At 40.7% G+C, this 17,746-nt stretch overlaps 1 protein-coding gene across 1 annotated transcript in view; it reads left to right on the top strand.

Annotated features, from left to right (window-relative positions):
* Positions 1–14,436, top strand: part of SPSB4 (splA/ryanodine receptor domain and SOCS box containing 4) — an 84,400-nt gene extending 69,964 nt beyond the window's left edge. Inside the window, exon 3 of the mRNA XM_063166784.1 lies at positions 13,132–14,436. Coding sequence (XP_063022854.1) covers positions 13,132–13,259 — 128 coding nt within the window. The 3' untranslated portion in view covers positions 13,260–14,436. The remainder of the gene's footprint in view (positions 1–13,131) is intronic.
* Positions 14,437–17,746: the final 3,310 nt, after the last annotated feature.

Below are 17,746 nucleotides of genomic sequence, written 5' to 3'. Positions count from 1 at the left end.
CCAGGCAGGGGGTCAGCAGGAGGAAGCATGTCCTGCCTCCCTGGGAATGTCTGCAGAGGAAAGCAGGAGGGACAGGCTGTGGAGGGCTCCAGGTCTCCCCTCTGTCACTGCAGCACACACAGAGCTGCATTTTGAGTTCCCAGGGAGGTGTTTGGATGGGCACTGCCCTTCTTTCCTCATCACCTCTTGAGCTGAAAGGTGCTTGGAAGGATAAAGTCAGCCCAGTTCTTTCCTCTGGTGCCCCTTTGGTTTTTGCTGCTGTCTCCCAGCTCTGAAGGGGAAAGCAGCTTCCTTGATGTGTTAGTCCTTCTTATTGAAGAATTTTTTTCTGATTTTTGAAAGGACAAGCGATGCAAACCAGGTCTCAGCACTCTGGGAAGTGGGATACATCCTGTTTCTCCCATTACTGCTGGACTGCCATCTGCTTTGGGGTTGTGGGTTTGATTCTCTGTATGGTTGAATAAGATGTAAAACAAGCACGAGGTCTTGGTCTCTCCTCCTGGGGTAAAAGCAAATCCAAAGTAAACAACCAACTAATGCCATGGGTTTAGAGGATGGGTTTGGAATGCTCCCCAGGAAGTCTGCTCTGGTTGGCTGTTCCCACCCCTGAGAAGGATGGTTTTGGAAAGCTCTGTGTAGCTTTTTGCTCAGTCATTGTCTACATGATTAGCTTAATTAGTTAAGAAATATCCAAGACATCAGAATGGCCTGGACATGTTCCTGTGCCCGAGGAGCCAGCGTTTATCTCAAAACTCTGAGTACTTGGGAAGAAAAATCCAGTTAATCTTACAGGCAGATTGACTTGGCAATCAGAAAGGACTTGGCAACAGAGATAAAGTGAAATATATATGGATGGGGGACCCCATTTAGCAGTATTTACCCTGGCAAAAATCCCTTTGGCTTTGCTGACAGTGCTGTAGAGTCAGAAAGGCTGAGTCGCCAGGGAGCAGAAGGAATTCTGTGGGAAGCCTTCTTTTGTGCTCTTTGCAATTCTGAAGTGGGAGAGTTGTGTTTTGGACTAAGTACCATTTGAAAGAATTTAGGCTTATAATTTAGCATTTCATCTGTTGCACCCATATCACCTAGATTTTTACATAAAACAAGTAAAATACTCTGTTCCTGATGTTTCCCTTCTACCCACAGGTAGAAGGGCATTTTCTTTTTAAACCCCAGTTCACTGAGTGACACAGTTTGAGAGTAGGAGATGAGAAGATAGGGAAGGAGCCAGCTGATAAGACAGAAAATAAGACAAATGGTCTAATAGGTCAGAAGATAAAATATGAGGCTGATAGTTAAGGAGTCTGTCCACAATCTGTTAAAACACAGTGGAAATTTAGCATCAAATTGATACTCCAGTACCTGAAAAAGAACTAAAACAGAAGTCCCAGAACTATTATTCCCATTGCAGAACTTACACAGTAAGTTTAAATTTGATATTCTAAACTGTAAATAAAATGTAAAAACCCCACCCCTGTTGTAGGGGCTGGAAATAGCCTCATTGTGTTCAGTAAGCTGTGCTGTCTGCTTGGCACTGTAATGAACAAAGTCATTAATTGTGGGACCTCAGTATGGGCTTGCATTAACTCACTGTAGAAGACTGTTACCTGCCTATTTACCAATGCACAGATCATAAAATAAACCCTATTGGACATAAAACAATGTTGAAAAGAGTTTATATTTTGTATTAAGAAATTATTGCACATCTGCTCAGGTTGAATTCTAGAAATGGGGTTTTTTCTGTGATATTTATCACACACACGTGTTAATAGTGAGCTGAGTGCCTCCAGCTCCTGCCTGAATGCCTTCAGGAATGTGAAAACACAAACATGTAGAAACTGTGATAAGGTTTTTCATACATATTCAGTTTCTTTCATTTTAGTTTTTTATTTGCTATCAGCTGTATTAGTGGGTGGATGAGATTCCCTTTCCTAAAGAAATCAGGTGTGCAAGTACATGAAAGAGGTGGGTGAATTGCTCAGCTTTGCTTTGTTGTTCCCAGATGCCTTTTTTAATTGCCAGCCTCACAGATTGACTTTGGGACCTGAAATTCTAGATAAATCTTTGTTCATAATAGCTTTCCTGCAGGCCAAATGATGCTTTCATTTACACCTGTGCATCTGCTGCCAGCTGGCAGCTGGGGCAGAGCGAGCTGGAACAGGCTGTTTATGGACAGGGTGTGTTTGCTGAATGAATCAGTGAGAAGCAATAACCCCAGAGCGCAGCCACAGCACTCAGGGCTTCAGCTGTTCCTGGCTTTCTCCTCTTTCCTCCTGCTCTTACATCTGGGGGTCCTGTATAGATGGTGGCCCTAAAGCCACAAGTGGGGACAGAAGGCCCAAGTGTGAAGCTGGGAGATGTGTGAGGAGGAGAGGGCTGGGGTTAATGTCCCCCTGGCCATTCCTTGCCCTCCCCTTTGTGCCTAAATTCATTGGAACAACAAGTGAGCACCCCTGGGGGAGGGAGGGTCATAGTGCAGAGTTTGGGAGATCCCAAGGAAATGTTGGCTGGATCTGGTGGGCTGCAGAGGACAGGGAGAAGGTGTGAGTGGTATTACCCTGCAGGCTGAGTTCTCAAAGTATATTAAGCAATGTATAGGAGCAGGCTGAAGGATGGCTGGAGAATGGCAGCAGGTCCATCCCAGCTGCCACCCCCCTTTCAGCTGTCCTGGCCAGGGAAGGCAGCTCAGAGAGGCTCCTGCTGTCCAGGTACCCAGAAGGGCCAAGTACAGGAAAGTTTTGCTCAGTGATGCTGCCCTAGAGGTGAAGAAATTCAGTGAGTGGAAAACTCGAGTTAGCTATCAGATTCTAGGAATCCTGTGTGAAATTCCAGGGGACGTTTCTGTGAGTTTTAATGTTTGTCTTCATGCTATAACCCCCTACCCTACATGCCTAGGAACAGGAAAAGTCACTTCAGTGGGCAAACCACTCTGTAGCCCACCTACCCTCTCAACTCTCCCATCCCATCACTGGATTTGTGCTGGTGCTTCAGAGGCTTGGGAGCTGATAACACATCTCATACGGTGGCTGTAGAGTGCATAATATGGAAATCCTCTTTCCACACTCATATTTCTCAGAGAATGGGTTTGTAAGATGACATGGCAGGAGTGCTGCTTGGAGGTGGGGCAGAGGGGTGTGATATTTCAGACAGAACTTTGCCAGAGTTGAAAGATGGTAACAAGAGTTTGTTTTTGAGAAGAACTGCACAATGGTTAGTGGAGACAGCCCTGCGTGCTCTGTTATGAGAGTGTATTTGTGTTCAAACTGAATGCTTTAGAAATGTGTTCAGAGAGCATCAGCTGTGTTTGCATGCCAGGAACAATGATGAATCTTAAATTCAGTATGAAAATAATTCAGATCATCTCCAGCACCCATTTACTGTTGGTGAAGATTATGGTGCTTAAGAAAAAAAAAATCACTTTCAACAAGTCCAGAATATAAATGGTACTAAACTAATGGGATCAAATTCATTATATTGAGCTTAATTGCAACTTCATGGCTCCAGATTTATTCCAATGTAATTCTGTTAATACCAAAACTAGAATAATAAAGTGATGAGTCAGGTCTATTGTTTGTAAATCTCCACTAGAGATCATTAGCTTGTATACAACTGCATTAAAATTTAAATGACATGCTGCTGTAATTTTTTCGCTTGGTTTGAGAAAATCTGCATATGTTGGAGCCTCTGGGTAATTTAAATTGAAGTAGTTGAGAAAATGTCATGTAACAATGATATGAGGAATGTAGTCAAATATTAATTGTCTTAAACAGCTCAGCACAATCTGTACTAATATAAGTAGGTGAGTCATCAGTTCTGTTACCCTGTCAATATGGTGAGACTTTAAAGTGTGGTGCAAAAGATGCTTTGAATCAATTTAATTGCTAACTAGGGTAAACAACTTGGTGTAATACTAAACAGGCACACAGGAAACTATTGTGAGAGGTTCTAGCTGAGAAAGGAGCTGTAAGCAGTGGAAATGTTGAATGAGGGTGTGTTATTTCTGTTATCTCAGTGTGGTAGGGTGGAGAAATTGTGCTGAGGCTCCAGCATGCTGGGCACAGTACAAGAAAAGGTGACAGGGTGTACTTCACTGTCACACACAATGAATATATCACACAAAATGCAACAGGTGAAAAAGAGGCAAATGGGAGAAGGGCACAGGGGCAGTCAGGCAACCAGGGACCCACTGGGTTCAGCGCATAGTGCCAACATTTTGGTTTTTTGCATGCTTCTCATTCATTCTCTTCCCTTTTCCCTCTCCCCCTCTCATCCTTGATTAGCTAACCCAAAAAAAAAAAAAAAATGTGTTTAAGAACAGCTGTGAAAATGTACAAGTTTGAATTTTAGGATATTTTAATCAGTATGATTAGGTTTCCCACCAAGAAATCTCCTCATCTGCTGTCATGCTATTAAGGCAGAAATGTGTAAATGAATTAAAGGAATTATAAGAGGTTCACCAAAAATATCTTTGACTTCCTGCCCCCCTTTTCTGAGCAATGACTTGTTCACAGCCATAAAGGCAGTTACAGGGGTGTTCCTGTGTGTGCTATTTTATATGCCCATTTATGAAGCACATCTCATGAAGAGATAAAATGCAGGGAATTGTTTCAGCATATTTCAGTAAAGATGTTGCTCACAGTGTGCAGGTGCCTGTTGCAATAGTTGTCTGCAGTGGTTTGTCCTTGAATCTTGAACTTTCCTTCAACTTTTTCTGTTATTACTTTTTCTATAAATCTGTCCATAACCCCTGAACAACATTGTCTTTGAACTCCAGTGCATCTACTCAGTGAAATTCTCATCCAAGCTTTAATCTTCTCTCACCTTGATATATTTTAACTCCCCTCTTTATGGGCTGGCACACAAACTGAATTTAATAGTGATAAATGTATTTCTGAGATTAAAAGCTATAAAGTATACATTACAGATTAATCAGTGCCAAATCTTCATTCTCAGTGTGGTAAATTTGGGGAAGGTTGATCAGGGAGGAGCCAAGGAGCCTTAGGCTCATCTCTGATGTCAAGCACATGGTTTTGTTTGTTGGTTTTAAAGAGTGTCTATTAATTGTTGGTGTCTTTGCTAGAACAGAACATTTAAATCATCACTGAAGCAACTGTCCCAATTTACCTTCACATTGTGTTCAAGAGCAAAGCTTGAAATGTGGAAATATCTGAGGGGAGGAGAAGAGCAAACAAATCAAGGCCAGAAAGGAAATCTTTCTAGCCCATCCTCCTTATTTGCATTTTCCTGATGCACATAGGGAATGAATTCATGTGTCCTCTCTCTTTCCGAAGGGAAGTGGCCACTGGTTTTGCTTATGCTTTTTGTCACCATGCAAATTTATTGAGATATGGGGAAAAAATATTACACAATTTTGCTGCATTTTTTTAAAAAGCCACTTGTTTCCTGTTAAAATTCCTTATTATCTGATTATTTTGCAGTTTCTGAATCAGATACAGCAGTACAATTTAGTAATCTAAACTGTAGAAATAGTGTAGTAAAAGGTTTTAAAATAAGAGTTATACCCTTGATTTTGGTGGTGGAAATTTGATTATTATGATGCATATGTACATTTAAATTAGAAGTTGTAATTCAGAAAAGAAGATTTTCAGATGAGTTTCCACAGTAAGCTGTGCGTGTAGATTTGGTCAGAGCCAGACTTTGTACTGTGCCTGTTCTTCACAGGAAATGTGGTGGGTCAGGGCCCTCTTCTGGGTGGATCATAAACCTGCCTAGAGGGTAAGAACTATTAGAGACCACAAGGAGCTTCTCAGAGGGGTTGCTGCAGGTATAATGTGTATGACTATAAATACAGCTTTCCTACAAATGTACACAGACAAAAATTTCTTTTCTAAGAACACTCCTATAGCCAATATGATAAATGTTTAGGCCTATGTTCAAGCCTACTAAATTGAAATCTTTAGGAGAGAATTTTAAGCCTGTGTTGAATTAATTGAATTTAGGTTCTGGTGTTCCTGAGTCAGGATCAGTTGTCTGAGTCTTGTATGTCTACATCCCAGGAGATTTCAAGCTCTGAATTGCAAAAAAGACATTGCATGGAGCTGTGTATTTGTGCTTAAAGGACAGATTCTTTATCCAACCCATAACAAGAGGCCACTTGTTGCAGTAATAAGCAGACAAGACTCAGTTTCTTTGTGTAGAAAAGCTTATTTTTTATTCACATAACTTATTTTTATATAGTTTTTACAGAGCTTGTGTTTAACTTTGATTGGCTAGTAGTTTTCTTGCCACTTAATTCATTGGTTAAAAGGTGTTTTGTGTGTACATGCTAAGACTTTTTGTTTTACTCAGATGTTTACATTTTTCTTTTGTAGATTCTCAGGGGACAGATCTTTTGTTATTACAGGTGTAAACGGTTCTCTCACTGGAATAGCTTGTATTAACTGCTTTCACTGCTATGATATTTCACATGGGAAGTTAGCTAGTTGCACTTAGAAGAAGTAACAGGCTGGCTGGTAATTTAGCACAGCAAGGCTTGATTTTATAAGGCCTTTTTTTATAATATCTCTACTTGTATGCAACAGCCACTGGCTTTGGGGGTCGGTTTTGGTTGTTTTCATTCTGTTCTGCTTTTCAACCATTTCCTCTCAAGAAAGCACAGCTGGAGAGCATTAACTGGAAAGGAATGATGTTGCAGAATATCTGCTTGTTCACTGCTGCTTTTTCATCTTAATTCTGTTAAATGCTGCTTGATTCAAGTTTTGAACTGCCCTTAACTGCATTTAACACTTAAAAGATAAACCTGTAAACCAATTCTCCCTTCCCAGCCCAAGGTATGCAGAGGAGGACTGGGGGGGAGGGTTACCCTTGAGTCCTTCCCTCTGTTCAAGCTTTCTTGCCTTCCTTTCTCCCTTTAACATATTAAATTTCAAGTGCCGAATTTTTGTGGGATGCAGGTGAGCTCAGCTACAAGGCCGGTGTTTGTGTTGTTTTGTGTATTTCACCTTCCCCACGGTGCCCGCTAAAAGCAAGGGCTGGTGTGGACAGCACAAAGCTTTATTTGTGCTGGCAGACAGCTGCTGGAGACAGTGTCTCCTTATCAGCCGTGCCTGATAACACGGAATCTCCCATCTGCCACCCGGGAGCTTTGGAACACACTGCTAAAGCTGCAGCTGCTGGGAAGGGGCTGCCCGAGGGAGGCAGGGGGATGGATAAACCTGTGACTTGGGGGAAAATGTCAATGCTCTCCTGAAAATCACACCGTGCCCTCTGGGATTGCAGAATTCTTCAGAGAGGTCATTGCTCTGGATCGCCTGGACCGTGATTTAAATGGGATTTCTAAGGTGCTTCAGTGGTTTAGGCTGCAGAGCTTAAAGACTTCTGTGGGGAAAATAGATAAGTGTTATCCTTTGTCCGAGTTTCCATTGCTGTTAGGAGATTTATTAGCATTTTTTATGGCTGGTCATAGCCTGTGTTCTTTAATGTATTATTTGCAATTTCCTCTCTCTAGATTGTGCCATTCGAGGAACACAACTCAAATTTTCCATCAGTTGCATCAGGGAAGCCATAAATATGTCACAAGGGGTGTATTTATGTACCCTATTATGTGTTGGAAAGAATTTGGCCTGTACTGTGTAAAATTAAAACAATAATTAGGCTTTGACACAAAGGTTGGAAGGAAAACTCCTGGATTACATGTATTTGTGTGCTTATTGTGTGCGATAATTAAATGGTAGTTACAAATTTCTGCATACTCTAAATCACCTAATGGAAGCACTTGGCCACATTATCTCTTAGCAGGTGTCTTAATAGCTGGAGGAGGATGAAAATTGAGGAAAAAGAATTTAAGAAAAGCATGCTGCAGTCTGTACAGTGGGCACTTGTGTGCCCTGGTAGGGGACAAGGATTATCCCTCAGCGCAGGGAGACATCAGCCATGGAGAAGCTTTCCCTTCCCACTTTCTGGATGTGGAAGTCCCACCAGGCCCCAGTGTAAGACTTTGTGTCCATCTTGGAGCCCACTCCATGGCGAGGGATCAGTCTCTGGGGACACCATCCCTCTGAAGGTCATGATGCTCACTGATCTTGGCAAAGCATGAGGTGAGAATGGAGCAATGAAAGGCAGTGCTGGGCAGAGCTGGAGTGCTGCTGACTTAGAGAGGTGAAGACTAGGGGGCAGGAAGGAGAACAGGGCAATAGCCAGAAAGTACAGAAAATAAAGAAAACCTTGTGCCCAGGTGTGTTGATTCAGCACAGCCTGCGTTTTGGTAGACAGGGAAGGCTCAGCTGTAGCAGAAGAGGATGAGCAATGACTTTTGTGGGTGCCTGGCATTTGGCCATGTTAAACCATGACACCAGGTTTAACATGCAGTGGCATCAGGATAGGAGCAGTGGCATCCTGCTTTTCCCTCCTTCCCAGGCTCCTCTCTGTGCACCAGGCATGCAGCACTTCTGCAAGACTTCTCGTTCCCCTTCTGGAGGCTCTGTGGCTTCAGCTCCTTAATGAGCTGGCTCCATCCATTTTTGATAAAAGCAAAGTTAGGACTGGGGAGATGTCCCTCACTTATTTAATGATATGCAATCATATCTCTGTCTCCTAATACTGGGGTTTTTGTTGGTTTTTGGTTTTATTTTTTAAATCTGACTTTAAAAGTGCCTTTCAGCAATTGTTAACATTAACATGGATTGCTGAATTTAAGTGTTTTTTAAGAAGTTTAAGGTCAAAACTATATAAGGTAGCTAGCTCAGTGTCTTAGGTATGTATCTAAAATAACTAAAAATAAATAAATTCTTAAGTTCTGGTGATATCAGTTCTTATGAAAACTTCCTTTGTCTTTCACTCAGCTTTAATTTTGCTGATTGTGGTTCCCTCTCCCAGTCATCTCTGTTTTTATAACACGAGATAAAAATACGTTCTTTATAGATAAATGAAAGCCACGAACATGAGGTGCTGTTAGAGCTTTACAAATTTATTTCAAAAAATAGTATTGTCATTTGGCAAATAAGTGTTGTCTGCTAAGAGCTGCTCTTTTGTGTGAGCCGCATGTAGCATTGCAGTTAATAACATTTACTGTTATCAGCTGCTCGATGACTTTATCTCCTCTACAAAAGCCTGTTTGCAGAGAGGAGGCAGCCTTGCTCGAGTGCCAGATTGTTAAATAACTACAGGTTGCCAAAACTAAATGAACTTTTCAGCTGGTAATGATGTGCAAATTGCTCTCAAAAATGTATGTGCACTGGAAGAATGCTCCCAAGAGCGGGGTTGTGTCTGGTTACAAACGTTTCTTTGCCTTTGTCCTTAACCCAGCAGTGACACCACTAGAATGACTATATCTATGTGTATAATAACAGAGTTATTTTGTGTTATTAACAGCTGAATCAATACCTGAATCAACAGTTACCCAATAGCTGTTTTAATTAATGTAATTAACCAAACCTATATTTAAGCTATTTTTAAGTTATTAGCTACTATGTTAAATTGCCATTTAAGCTGTATTGTGGCCCTCTTGGTGAAGTGCAGCTCTGGGTAAGAGGAGTGGCTGTGGCTGTGCTGCCACCGTGTCCCCCTGGGTGTGACTGGTGTGTCTGGAAAGGTGGGTTTGCAAATGGGCCGTTTTTAAACCACTGGTGCCAAAAGGGGAGACACAGGAATTAAACTCGTACATGTCAATTAAGCAGTATTTTAAAATTCATTTTTTCTTCTCTTGAGAAGTACTTTCCAGTAATGTGGCAGACATGGGGAGCTGCCTTTGGGTGAGGGGGTCTCAGAGCAAACCTTGGATGAGGAGGTGATTGGGTGCAGGGTGTTCAGGAAGGTGCAGGGGTTTCCCAGGGCTGCAGTTTCTCTCTGGATGCTGCTGCAGCCCAGAGGAAGCGCTGGGTTTCCTGTGCGGAGCTTGCTCCCCTGCCCTGGAGTGTCTCACCTTGGGTTTCTTAGCCTGGTTGGGAATTTAGTACAAAGAGCCATTCTTGTGAATCATGTTTTCTTTGCAGTTTTGCATTCCAGCTCAACAATTCATTCCTCTTTTTTTTTTTTTTTTTTTTTTTTTCTAATGGCAAGGACTTTATTTGAGTTCACATAACTTTGGAAAAATTGTTAGTTCAGGTTCTTCTGGGGGCCTTGAATGTTTCAGTTCCAATCCATTGGGGGTTGTTTTAAAAATACAACTCTTGGTACACCTAATATGCATTAGAATTAGTGGTATGTTCTGAGAAACAGTTAATATCCCTGAATTTTAAAGTTTTTCAAAGGTAAATATTTAAAGGTGTGAAGGAAAGGCTTTTTCTGTAGCCAAGTTAAAGCTAATGATGTGTCTTTAGAGTATTCATCTTCCCATCTCTTGCATTATCAGACTGTTCTCAGCAGTATTTCTATGATCTCAAATGAAAACAGCATTTTGGAAGTGTGCTTTGAACATTTGAAAGTGCTGTGGAGTGTTTTGGGTGCACTGAGTCTGTGTGTGTGTTTCAGCTGGCATGGCAACATCCTCAGGTTGAGCCCGTCCTTTCCCCTCTGCAAGGACTGAGTTACTCTGGCACTTTGATTCGTGCTTTGTGAAATACGTAGTGAAAATGTGAGATGTGGTGGAAGGGGAGTGCCAGCATTAAGGTACACACCAAGTGGTTTATAATAGTTCTGTCAAGTCAGGCTGCCTGTAAACTACCAGTCTTTAATTTTAAGAGTTCTACCTTTGTCCCATAAACTGTTTCAAAACTAAGATTATTTCTTTTTCTGAATTTATTTTTATTCATTTAGGACTATGCACAGCTACAAACACTTTTAACTTAAAATGCTATTATTACAATTTTTTCTCAAGTTCTTACAGGCAGCACCCCAGAAAACATAATTTTTATTTAGTATTGTAGGACTAACCTGTTCTGAATTTGTTGTAGGTTTGAACTGCTGTTGGGTAGAATAAAAAGAACATAGTTCAATTTTCAAGTTGCAAAAACACATTTAGTATGTGCAATTTAGCAGCTGTTGCAAACACTTGAGGGCATTTTCTTCAGCATTTGAAAATTCCCTGTAGAAGTGAGACAGGAGACATTCATTTAGCATTTCAAGCTTGAAAAATAATTTAACCTTTCCTTAAATTGTGTTTTGAAGTTTGGGATTAACACTGTGCCTGGCTGCACAGATGGTTACATTTTACATATTCCTTTGTCTAGGAAAAAAAAGAGAGACCACATGGTCAGTTAATGGCTTTAAACACTCCTCATGCTCATTTTATATCTTCCTAATGGGACCTCAGAGATTGTGGGAAGATACTCAGAAAATTGTTGTTTATGGTGTAAGGCTTGTAAGATGTGTTGTATTCTGTGTCCCAGAACTCATGAGCTATTTTTGTTCCTGCTTATTAATCCTGGTTAATGAATTTCACAGCTTTATCCCTTAAGATTTAACATCCATAATTCTGCTGTGGAAAAAATGAAAACCAAGATCACCTGTGCAGAGAAAATGTTGCTCTATTAATGGAATGTGAGGGCTCTTATTGTGTAATTTTTAATAGGTAAAATTATCAATGAGGTGTATTGTCAAGAAGTAGACTCCATATCAAGTCACTGAAGTGGTTATAAGCTAAAAAACCTTTTAGTCTTTCAGAATGCTTTCTAAGCTTTTTTGCAGCCACTTTGGGGAAATATCATAGTGAACTGTGGGCGACACAAATCAAATGTGATGTTGGGATAAATGATGGAAAATCCATTAAGTCGGTGGTGTGTCACCAGAGCAGACAATTTTAGCATATAAATCCAGTCCTTAACTGGGTATTTTGTGCTTTGTAATGATTTTTGTTCCAAGCAGTTTTAAAAGTATTAGCTAACAGATTGATGGATTAACACAGGATTATAGAATAAAGTCATGAAATGGTCCCTAAAAGGGACCTTAAAGGTCATTGGTTCCATCCCCTGCCATGAGGGGACACCTTCCTCTAGGCATTGTGTGTAAATCTACACATGGCTCATACAACAGATCTGGATAAAACCACGGAGTGCTGTACAGTGTTGAGCACTTGTAAGAAATCTGTCAAGTTTATAAAATGTTATAATTGCAATATAGGCACAATACTTCTTTCCCCTCCATTTGAAAGTGCTAGTAAGATTTTTAAGGTTATCATGTAAAGAAGAAAAGTTTCCTGTAATCTTTTAAGTTCTTACCCATTTAAGCCAGCATGTGCACAAAATCCATCTGGTTGGAATTCTTAACGATAGCAGTAACTGGTACAGGACTTCACAGCTTTATTCCAGCTCCTGTGGCAGAAGGATTTCCATTGCCAAAACTGCCGTCACAGAGATGATTCTTGCTACTATGAGGTGGAAATTTTATGATGTTCCTGCAATTCTGTGCTAGCTTTGCAGGCCAGGATGGGATATAGGACTGAGATGGTTTGAGATGCTGGGGATCAGAGTTTGGGTCTCCAAGCTATCAGCGAGGCATTTCTGGCAGATACTTAATTCGCTTTGATTAAATTAAACTTAAAACATCTGAAGATGTTGTTTATATATTTTGGGGGTGTTTGTGTGCATACATATGGCAACACACACTCTGCCTTCCAGTCAGCCAAATCCTCCTCCACTGATTTATTCACAGAGGAAAAGGTTATGTTTCCTCTAGATTTTGGAGGGTGTTTTGTTTAGTTTTTTCTTCCAAAGGACTTCCTAGAAAGAAAGGCTAAGAGAGTGTTGCAGGAAAAGCACTTTTGGCTGAGAAGTTTGGTTAGCCCTAAGTGCCATTTCCAGTTCCTAAGATGCAGAAGGAGCTGGGATGTAAAGGTCAGAAGTTGCCAGTGTAGTTCATGTTAACACAAAATGATGAATGTTGTGTTATAAACACAGTAAAAACTCCCTGTCTTGTTTGAGATCTGGAAATGTAGTAACTTCTTGTACTTGGTAGAGCAGCCTGAAGAGTGGTTTGGCATTATTGATTTAAACCTCACAGATAAAGAAGCTCAGTGTGAAACTTTGCAGCCCTTGACTATGGTGAAATGTAGAAAATTCTGCCTTGACTTCTACTGATTATCTTAATTGCCTCAAGATACAAAGGTTTTCCCAATACCATTGCTATCTTTGTGACTGACAACAGAATACAGAATCTCTGTTAATAAGCAAAACATTGTCTGTAGATGGAGATGCTGAAAAATTAACTCTTTGTTTTCTTTTCTTTCTCCTGTTTTTGCAGCGGAACCCCTGCCTTTAATGGACTTGTGCCGAAGATCAATTCGTTTTGCTCTTGGCAGAGACCGCCTGCATGACATAGAAATTCTACCTTTGCCTCTGTCTCTGAAAAATTATTTACAGTACCAATAAGAAATCTAGAACCCTCTGGCCTCACATTGGACTTCATCAATGCAAATGGCAGAAAATTGTTTACAGCAAAATATAAATCTTTGTGATGGACACTGAAGTGTTATTTAATTTTTAATATATGTATTTTTTTCTGAACCAGTGAAAGCAGATCACTGTGGGGGACTACTAAAGAATGTGAAAACATTGATTTGATTGAGGTTCATGTGTTACCTGTTGCCTTTTGTGTTTACAGTCCTGAAGGCTATAATTCTCATCTCTCATACACTGATTGGTTTTTCTTTGTTGCTTCTGGTAAATGCCAATAGAAAATCTGACCTGCAAGATTCAGTGTCCTGCAGGCAGACCATTTTTCAATATTATGATTTTCATTTTTTGTTCTCTCTCCTACACTTTACTCCAGTAAAAACAAAAAAAAAAAATTAGCAAAGGAAAAGTCTTGACAGTAACTCTTGAAAAAAAATTTTAACCTTGGTATGCAGAGTTGTTGAGAGTTCTGCATGTTCAGTGCTCAACCTAATTAGGCCTATAATATCTAAAAGCTCTAATGTTTAAAAAAAGCAGATTATTGTCTAAAAGAAGAGAATGTGGTTTTAAAACATGAGAGGAAACAAATGGTTTATGTGTCAGATCAGTTTCTGGACTTGGTAACAGTAAGGTGCAGTTCATTGTTTTCAAGACCAAATCTAGTCCCTCCAAAGTTCTGCAGTTTATAACAAATTGTTCATTGTCCCAAGAATTTAGGATATTCATATTTTAGGAAGCTTGTCACTTTTTTTTTAAACAAATTTATAATTTTTATGTGGTATGAACTCTAAGTACTTTGTTTTCTTTTTAATGTATGTGTGGTTATAATGTTTATTTATCTGTTTAGCGTCTGGAGTTCTCATTTAATTGTTTCCCATCTTGGGGTGACTGATTCTGGTTTTTTCCCCAGCTCCATCTCAAATGTATCAGTTTTTCAGGCTCATCCCTTTTTTTTTAAGATGCTGCTTTCTGTTTGTGTTTCTTACATGTTTCAAGTTATCTGCCTGAATCAGTAATCTAGTTTTTAAACTGGAAGTTGTTGTTAGGGCAGAATGTCAAATGTTTAGACTGAGCTGCCTTCAGCATATTTTAATGTGAATTTACTGATGAATGAGGAGAAAATTTCTAATAAAGTCTACTGTCCAAAGTAAAACTCCCATCTCCTTTGATGAAGTGCTAAAACTGCTCTTAGCCCAGAGCTGAAGTTCAGTTCCTTGTGCAGCTTTGCAAATGTTTCTGTTTGGCTCTTCTGTGGGATTGCTGCTGTAGGCTCCTGTGTGAGAGACATGGCAGGCAGTGACCTGTCCCAGTCTGGATTTATCCCACTCACCCTGAGTATGGACATGCTCTTGCTTTCAACACCATCCTGAACAAAGCCTCACTTCTGTGCCAAGCTGTGCTTTGGGACTTGGTGCTTTTGAGGCAGGTTGGAGACTGACTGCTGTGCACTGATGATCCAGGCAAAAGCGCTGCCCCACAGATGGCTGCCCTGCTGTCAGTCACCCCAGGAACAGAATTGCAGTTCCAGCTGGACAGGAGAAATGTGACATACAAAAACACAAGCAAGAGTGGAAGCAACAAGGACAAGGTAACACAGGGATCTCAGAAGTTAAATAACTAATATTTGATTGTCTGGGTTTAACTGTAAGTTTCAGCATGGAATTATTTTGGACTTGATTTCACTTAAGGTGAGAGGTACATACTGCATTCCTTCCTTTAATCTTACAAAGGGGAAGAAACTACAGCAGTGATCCACATTTCTTACTTTTCCTGATTGCTATATTTCATACAAACCTTTTGTCTCAGTAGGTACATTGGAAGAAGGAGCTATAAAAGTATAATACTCACACAAAAGGCAGAATAAAGGTGTGTCAAGTAATCTGTCATAAGCAAGTAGCTGTTCAGGAATGGCAGTTCTGGTAGCACCAAGGTCCATGTTAGGTAAGCATTCCCTAAAATTAGTGTTCTGCTGTGTGTAACTACAGACTTCATGTTCCTTTGAATAACTGCAGGGACACAACTGTTCTTACACTTGACCCAGACCAACAGCTTTTTAATGTTACAGTAAAGGGGGAATTGATATTGTAAGATAAATTAGTGGTGCCCCTGTATGTTAATTGACCTTGTTGCTTTACAGTTGTTTTGGAATTTTAGTTGATGCCCCTTCTGTGATGATTTCTCTATAGCAAACTTCCTTATTTCACCTTTCAAATATTTTTTCTAACAGTTAGTGTCTTCTGAGGCATTATAGCTCTACAGGAATGACTATTTTATTATTTTACTGTTTCCTAGTTACATGTGATTCTGTGGATGGTAGATACACTCCTTCATATGGTATTAGGGTCATGTTTTTGGTGACCAAAGTCTGTTTGATGCATTTTTCTTGGTCTGCAGAGCCTTGTAATGAGACTGCAGCATGGAGAATATTAATGATATTTCAGGTTCTTCCTAAGCATCCCTGTGGGAGTGGATTCTCTTCCAGGAGGGTTTATTGGAAACATGGAGTACAGGTAAGGATGGATCAGGCATTGAGGCTAAACAAGTGGTCAGAGAATCTCCTCACAAAGGGCACCAGGAAGAGTCTCCTCTCTGCCAGTGAGCTCCAGCCTGGGTGCTGGGTCCCTCACTTTGGTTCTCCAGGCTCCCTTCACTGGAATGCAGATGTTGTTCACTATCTGCTTCAGGAGGGAATTGATTTATAAGGTGGCCACGCATTGGCTTTTGCCCAAATCAGGGGTCAAACACAAAGTTGTTACATTTCTTCAACCAAATCAGTTGAAACTTCTCAGAATCTCTATCCTGGCCATCTAAATGCAGGAAGATCCCTACTCAGAGGTCCACTCTTGGCAATATCTGACAGTGAGGGTGATCACTTACTATAAAGCTGCACTACTTGGAGATTTGGAGTGAGATTTTCCTGGCCTTCATATTTTCAATTCCCAGCCACTGCCTTTCATCACATGAAAATACAGAAAATCCATGTGATAGGTTTCAGCATTCACTGTGTCCCTGTGCCTGAGCAAAAGGAGTGCAGTTTCTCAAGACATGATGTGGAAGTGAATTTCAGAATCACAGAATATTCTGTGTTGGAAGGACCCACAAGGATCATTGAGTCTGGCTCTCAAGTGGATGGTCCATAAGGGGATCAAACCCACAGCCTTTTATGCCCTGCTCTGACCAGCTGAGCTAATCTCACACCCAGTGTTCCCCTGGCTGACAAACTGAGGGCAGCAGAAGCTCTGTAATGCAAAACACAGGAGTTTATTGGTAGTATTTGAAGGAAAAGGGCACGTGCCTGGGAGCTGCAATCAAATTGCAACCCCTGTGTTGGGTGCATGCTAATTAGTGGGTTGCAAAAGGAAATATTTTACCTGCTCTGCATTTGGTTCTCTAATGTGGCCCATTCCTAGGAATTAGTGATACTTCAGAATCCCTTTATTGTAACTGTGTTTAAGATTTGTGGGAACATGTATCATAGCTTCTCTTCTTACTTTCTCCCTTCCCATTCTTCAGCCTTCTGCAACTCATGTGAGGTTGGGGAATTGATTGATCCCCCTGGAGGTGCTGCTCTGGTGATCACAATTCACAGATGCTGTAACACACTCAGCTTTTACACTTAGTGAAACTGTAATTTTGTTACATCTACATTTGGAGGCAAATTTGAGAAGCTGCTGTGCTTTGATGTAGCAGCTGTCACACATATCCTGCTACTGGGCTGACAGAGTCTGTTCTACAAAGGCTTTATTTGTGCCTCACATTGAACCACTTGGGGATGTGTTGAAATCCCTGCATTCTCACCCAGAGACAATGTAGTACAATCTGTAGGGAAATCATGAAGTTTTATTTTAGGCTTTATATGTAGTCTTTCTGCTGTCCATGTTTTTATATCAACAGATAAACTCTTGCTTAGGTAGGACCTAACTTTGGAGCAGTTTCTTAATGTTCACTTGAAGCTGGAAAAGCTGTTACAGAGCAGACGTGTACAGATCATTTAAGTGTTTTTGATAGTTATAAAAGAGCAGCAAGCCAGAAATGCTATAAAGTTTCCTTCTCATCTCCATTACAGTTGGTATTGTTAAACTATAACCACATGTTCTCCTGTCAGTGGAGCTCAGCACAGCGAGCTCTGTATCAGCTCCAGAGAGCTCGTTCAGGTGCAATTCCCACTGACATCAGCGGGAGATCTGCCTGAGTCAGCACTGCTGCCCTTGGTTCCCATGTAAAGATCCCCAAACATTTCCAACACATTGTATTGAGCCATACTTTATTATATGTAAGCAATGTCAAGCAGATGGTTTCTGCAGCAGTTTCTGTAATTTGGCAAAACATGCTGGCAAGTGTAGTTAGGTGAATGCTGTGAGAAAGTTAAATGAAAAAAATTGTCTCCTTGAGGCTGAGAGCAGCATTCAGAGGGGGAGCCAGACTTCTTGGTTCCTTGGTGATGGTTTTCCATTCATAAACCT

Source organism: Melospiza melodia, chromosome 12, assembly GCF_035770615.1.
Source record: "Melospiza melodia melodia isolate bMelMel2 chromosome 12, bMelMel2.pri, whole genome shotgun sequence".
Taxonomy (NCBI): domain Eukaryota; kingdom Metazoa; phylum Chordata; class Aves; order Passeriformes; family Passerellidae; genus Melospiza; species Melospiza melodia.
The sequence above is the reverse complement of the archived record's forward strand: the minus strand, read 5'-3'. Positions and strand labels throughout refer to the sequence as shown.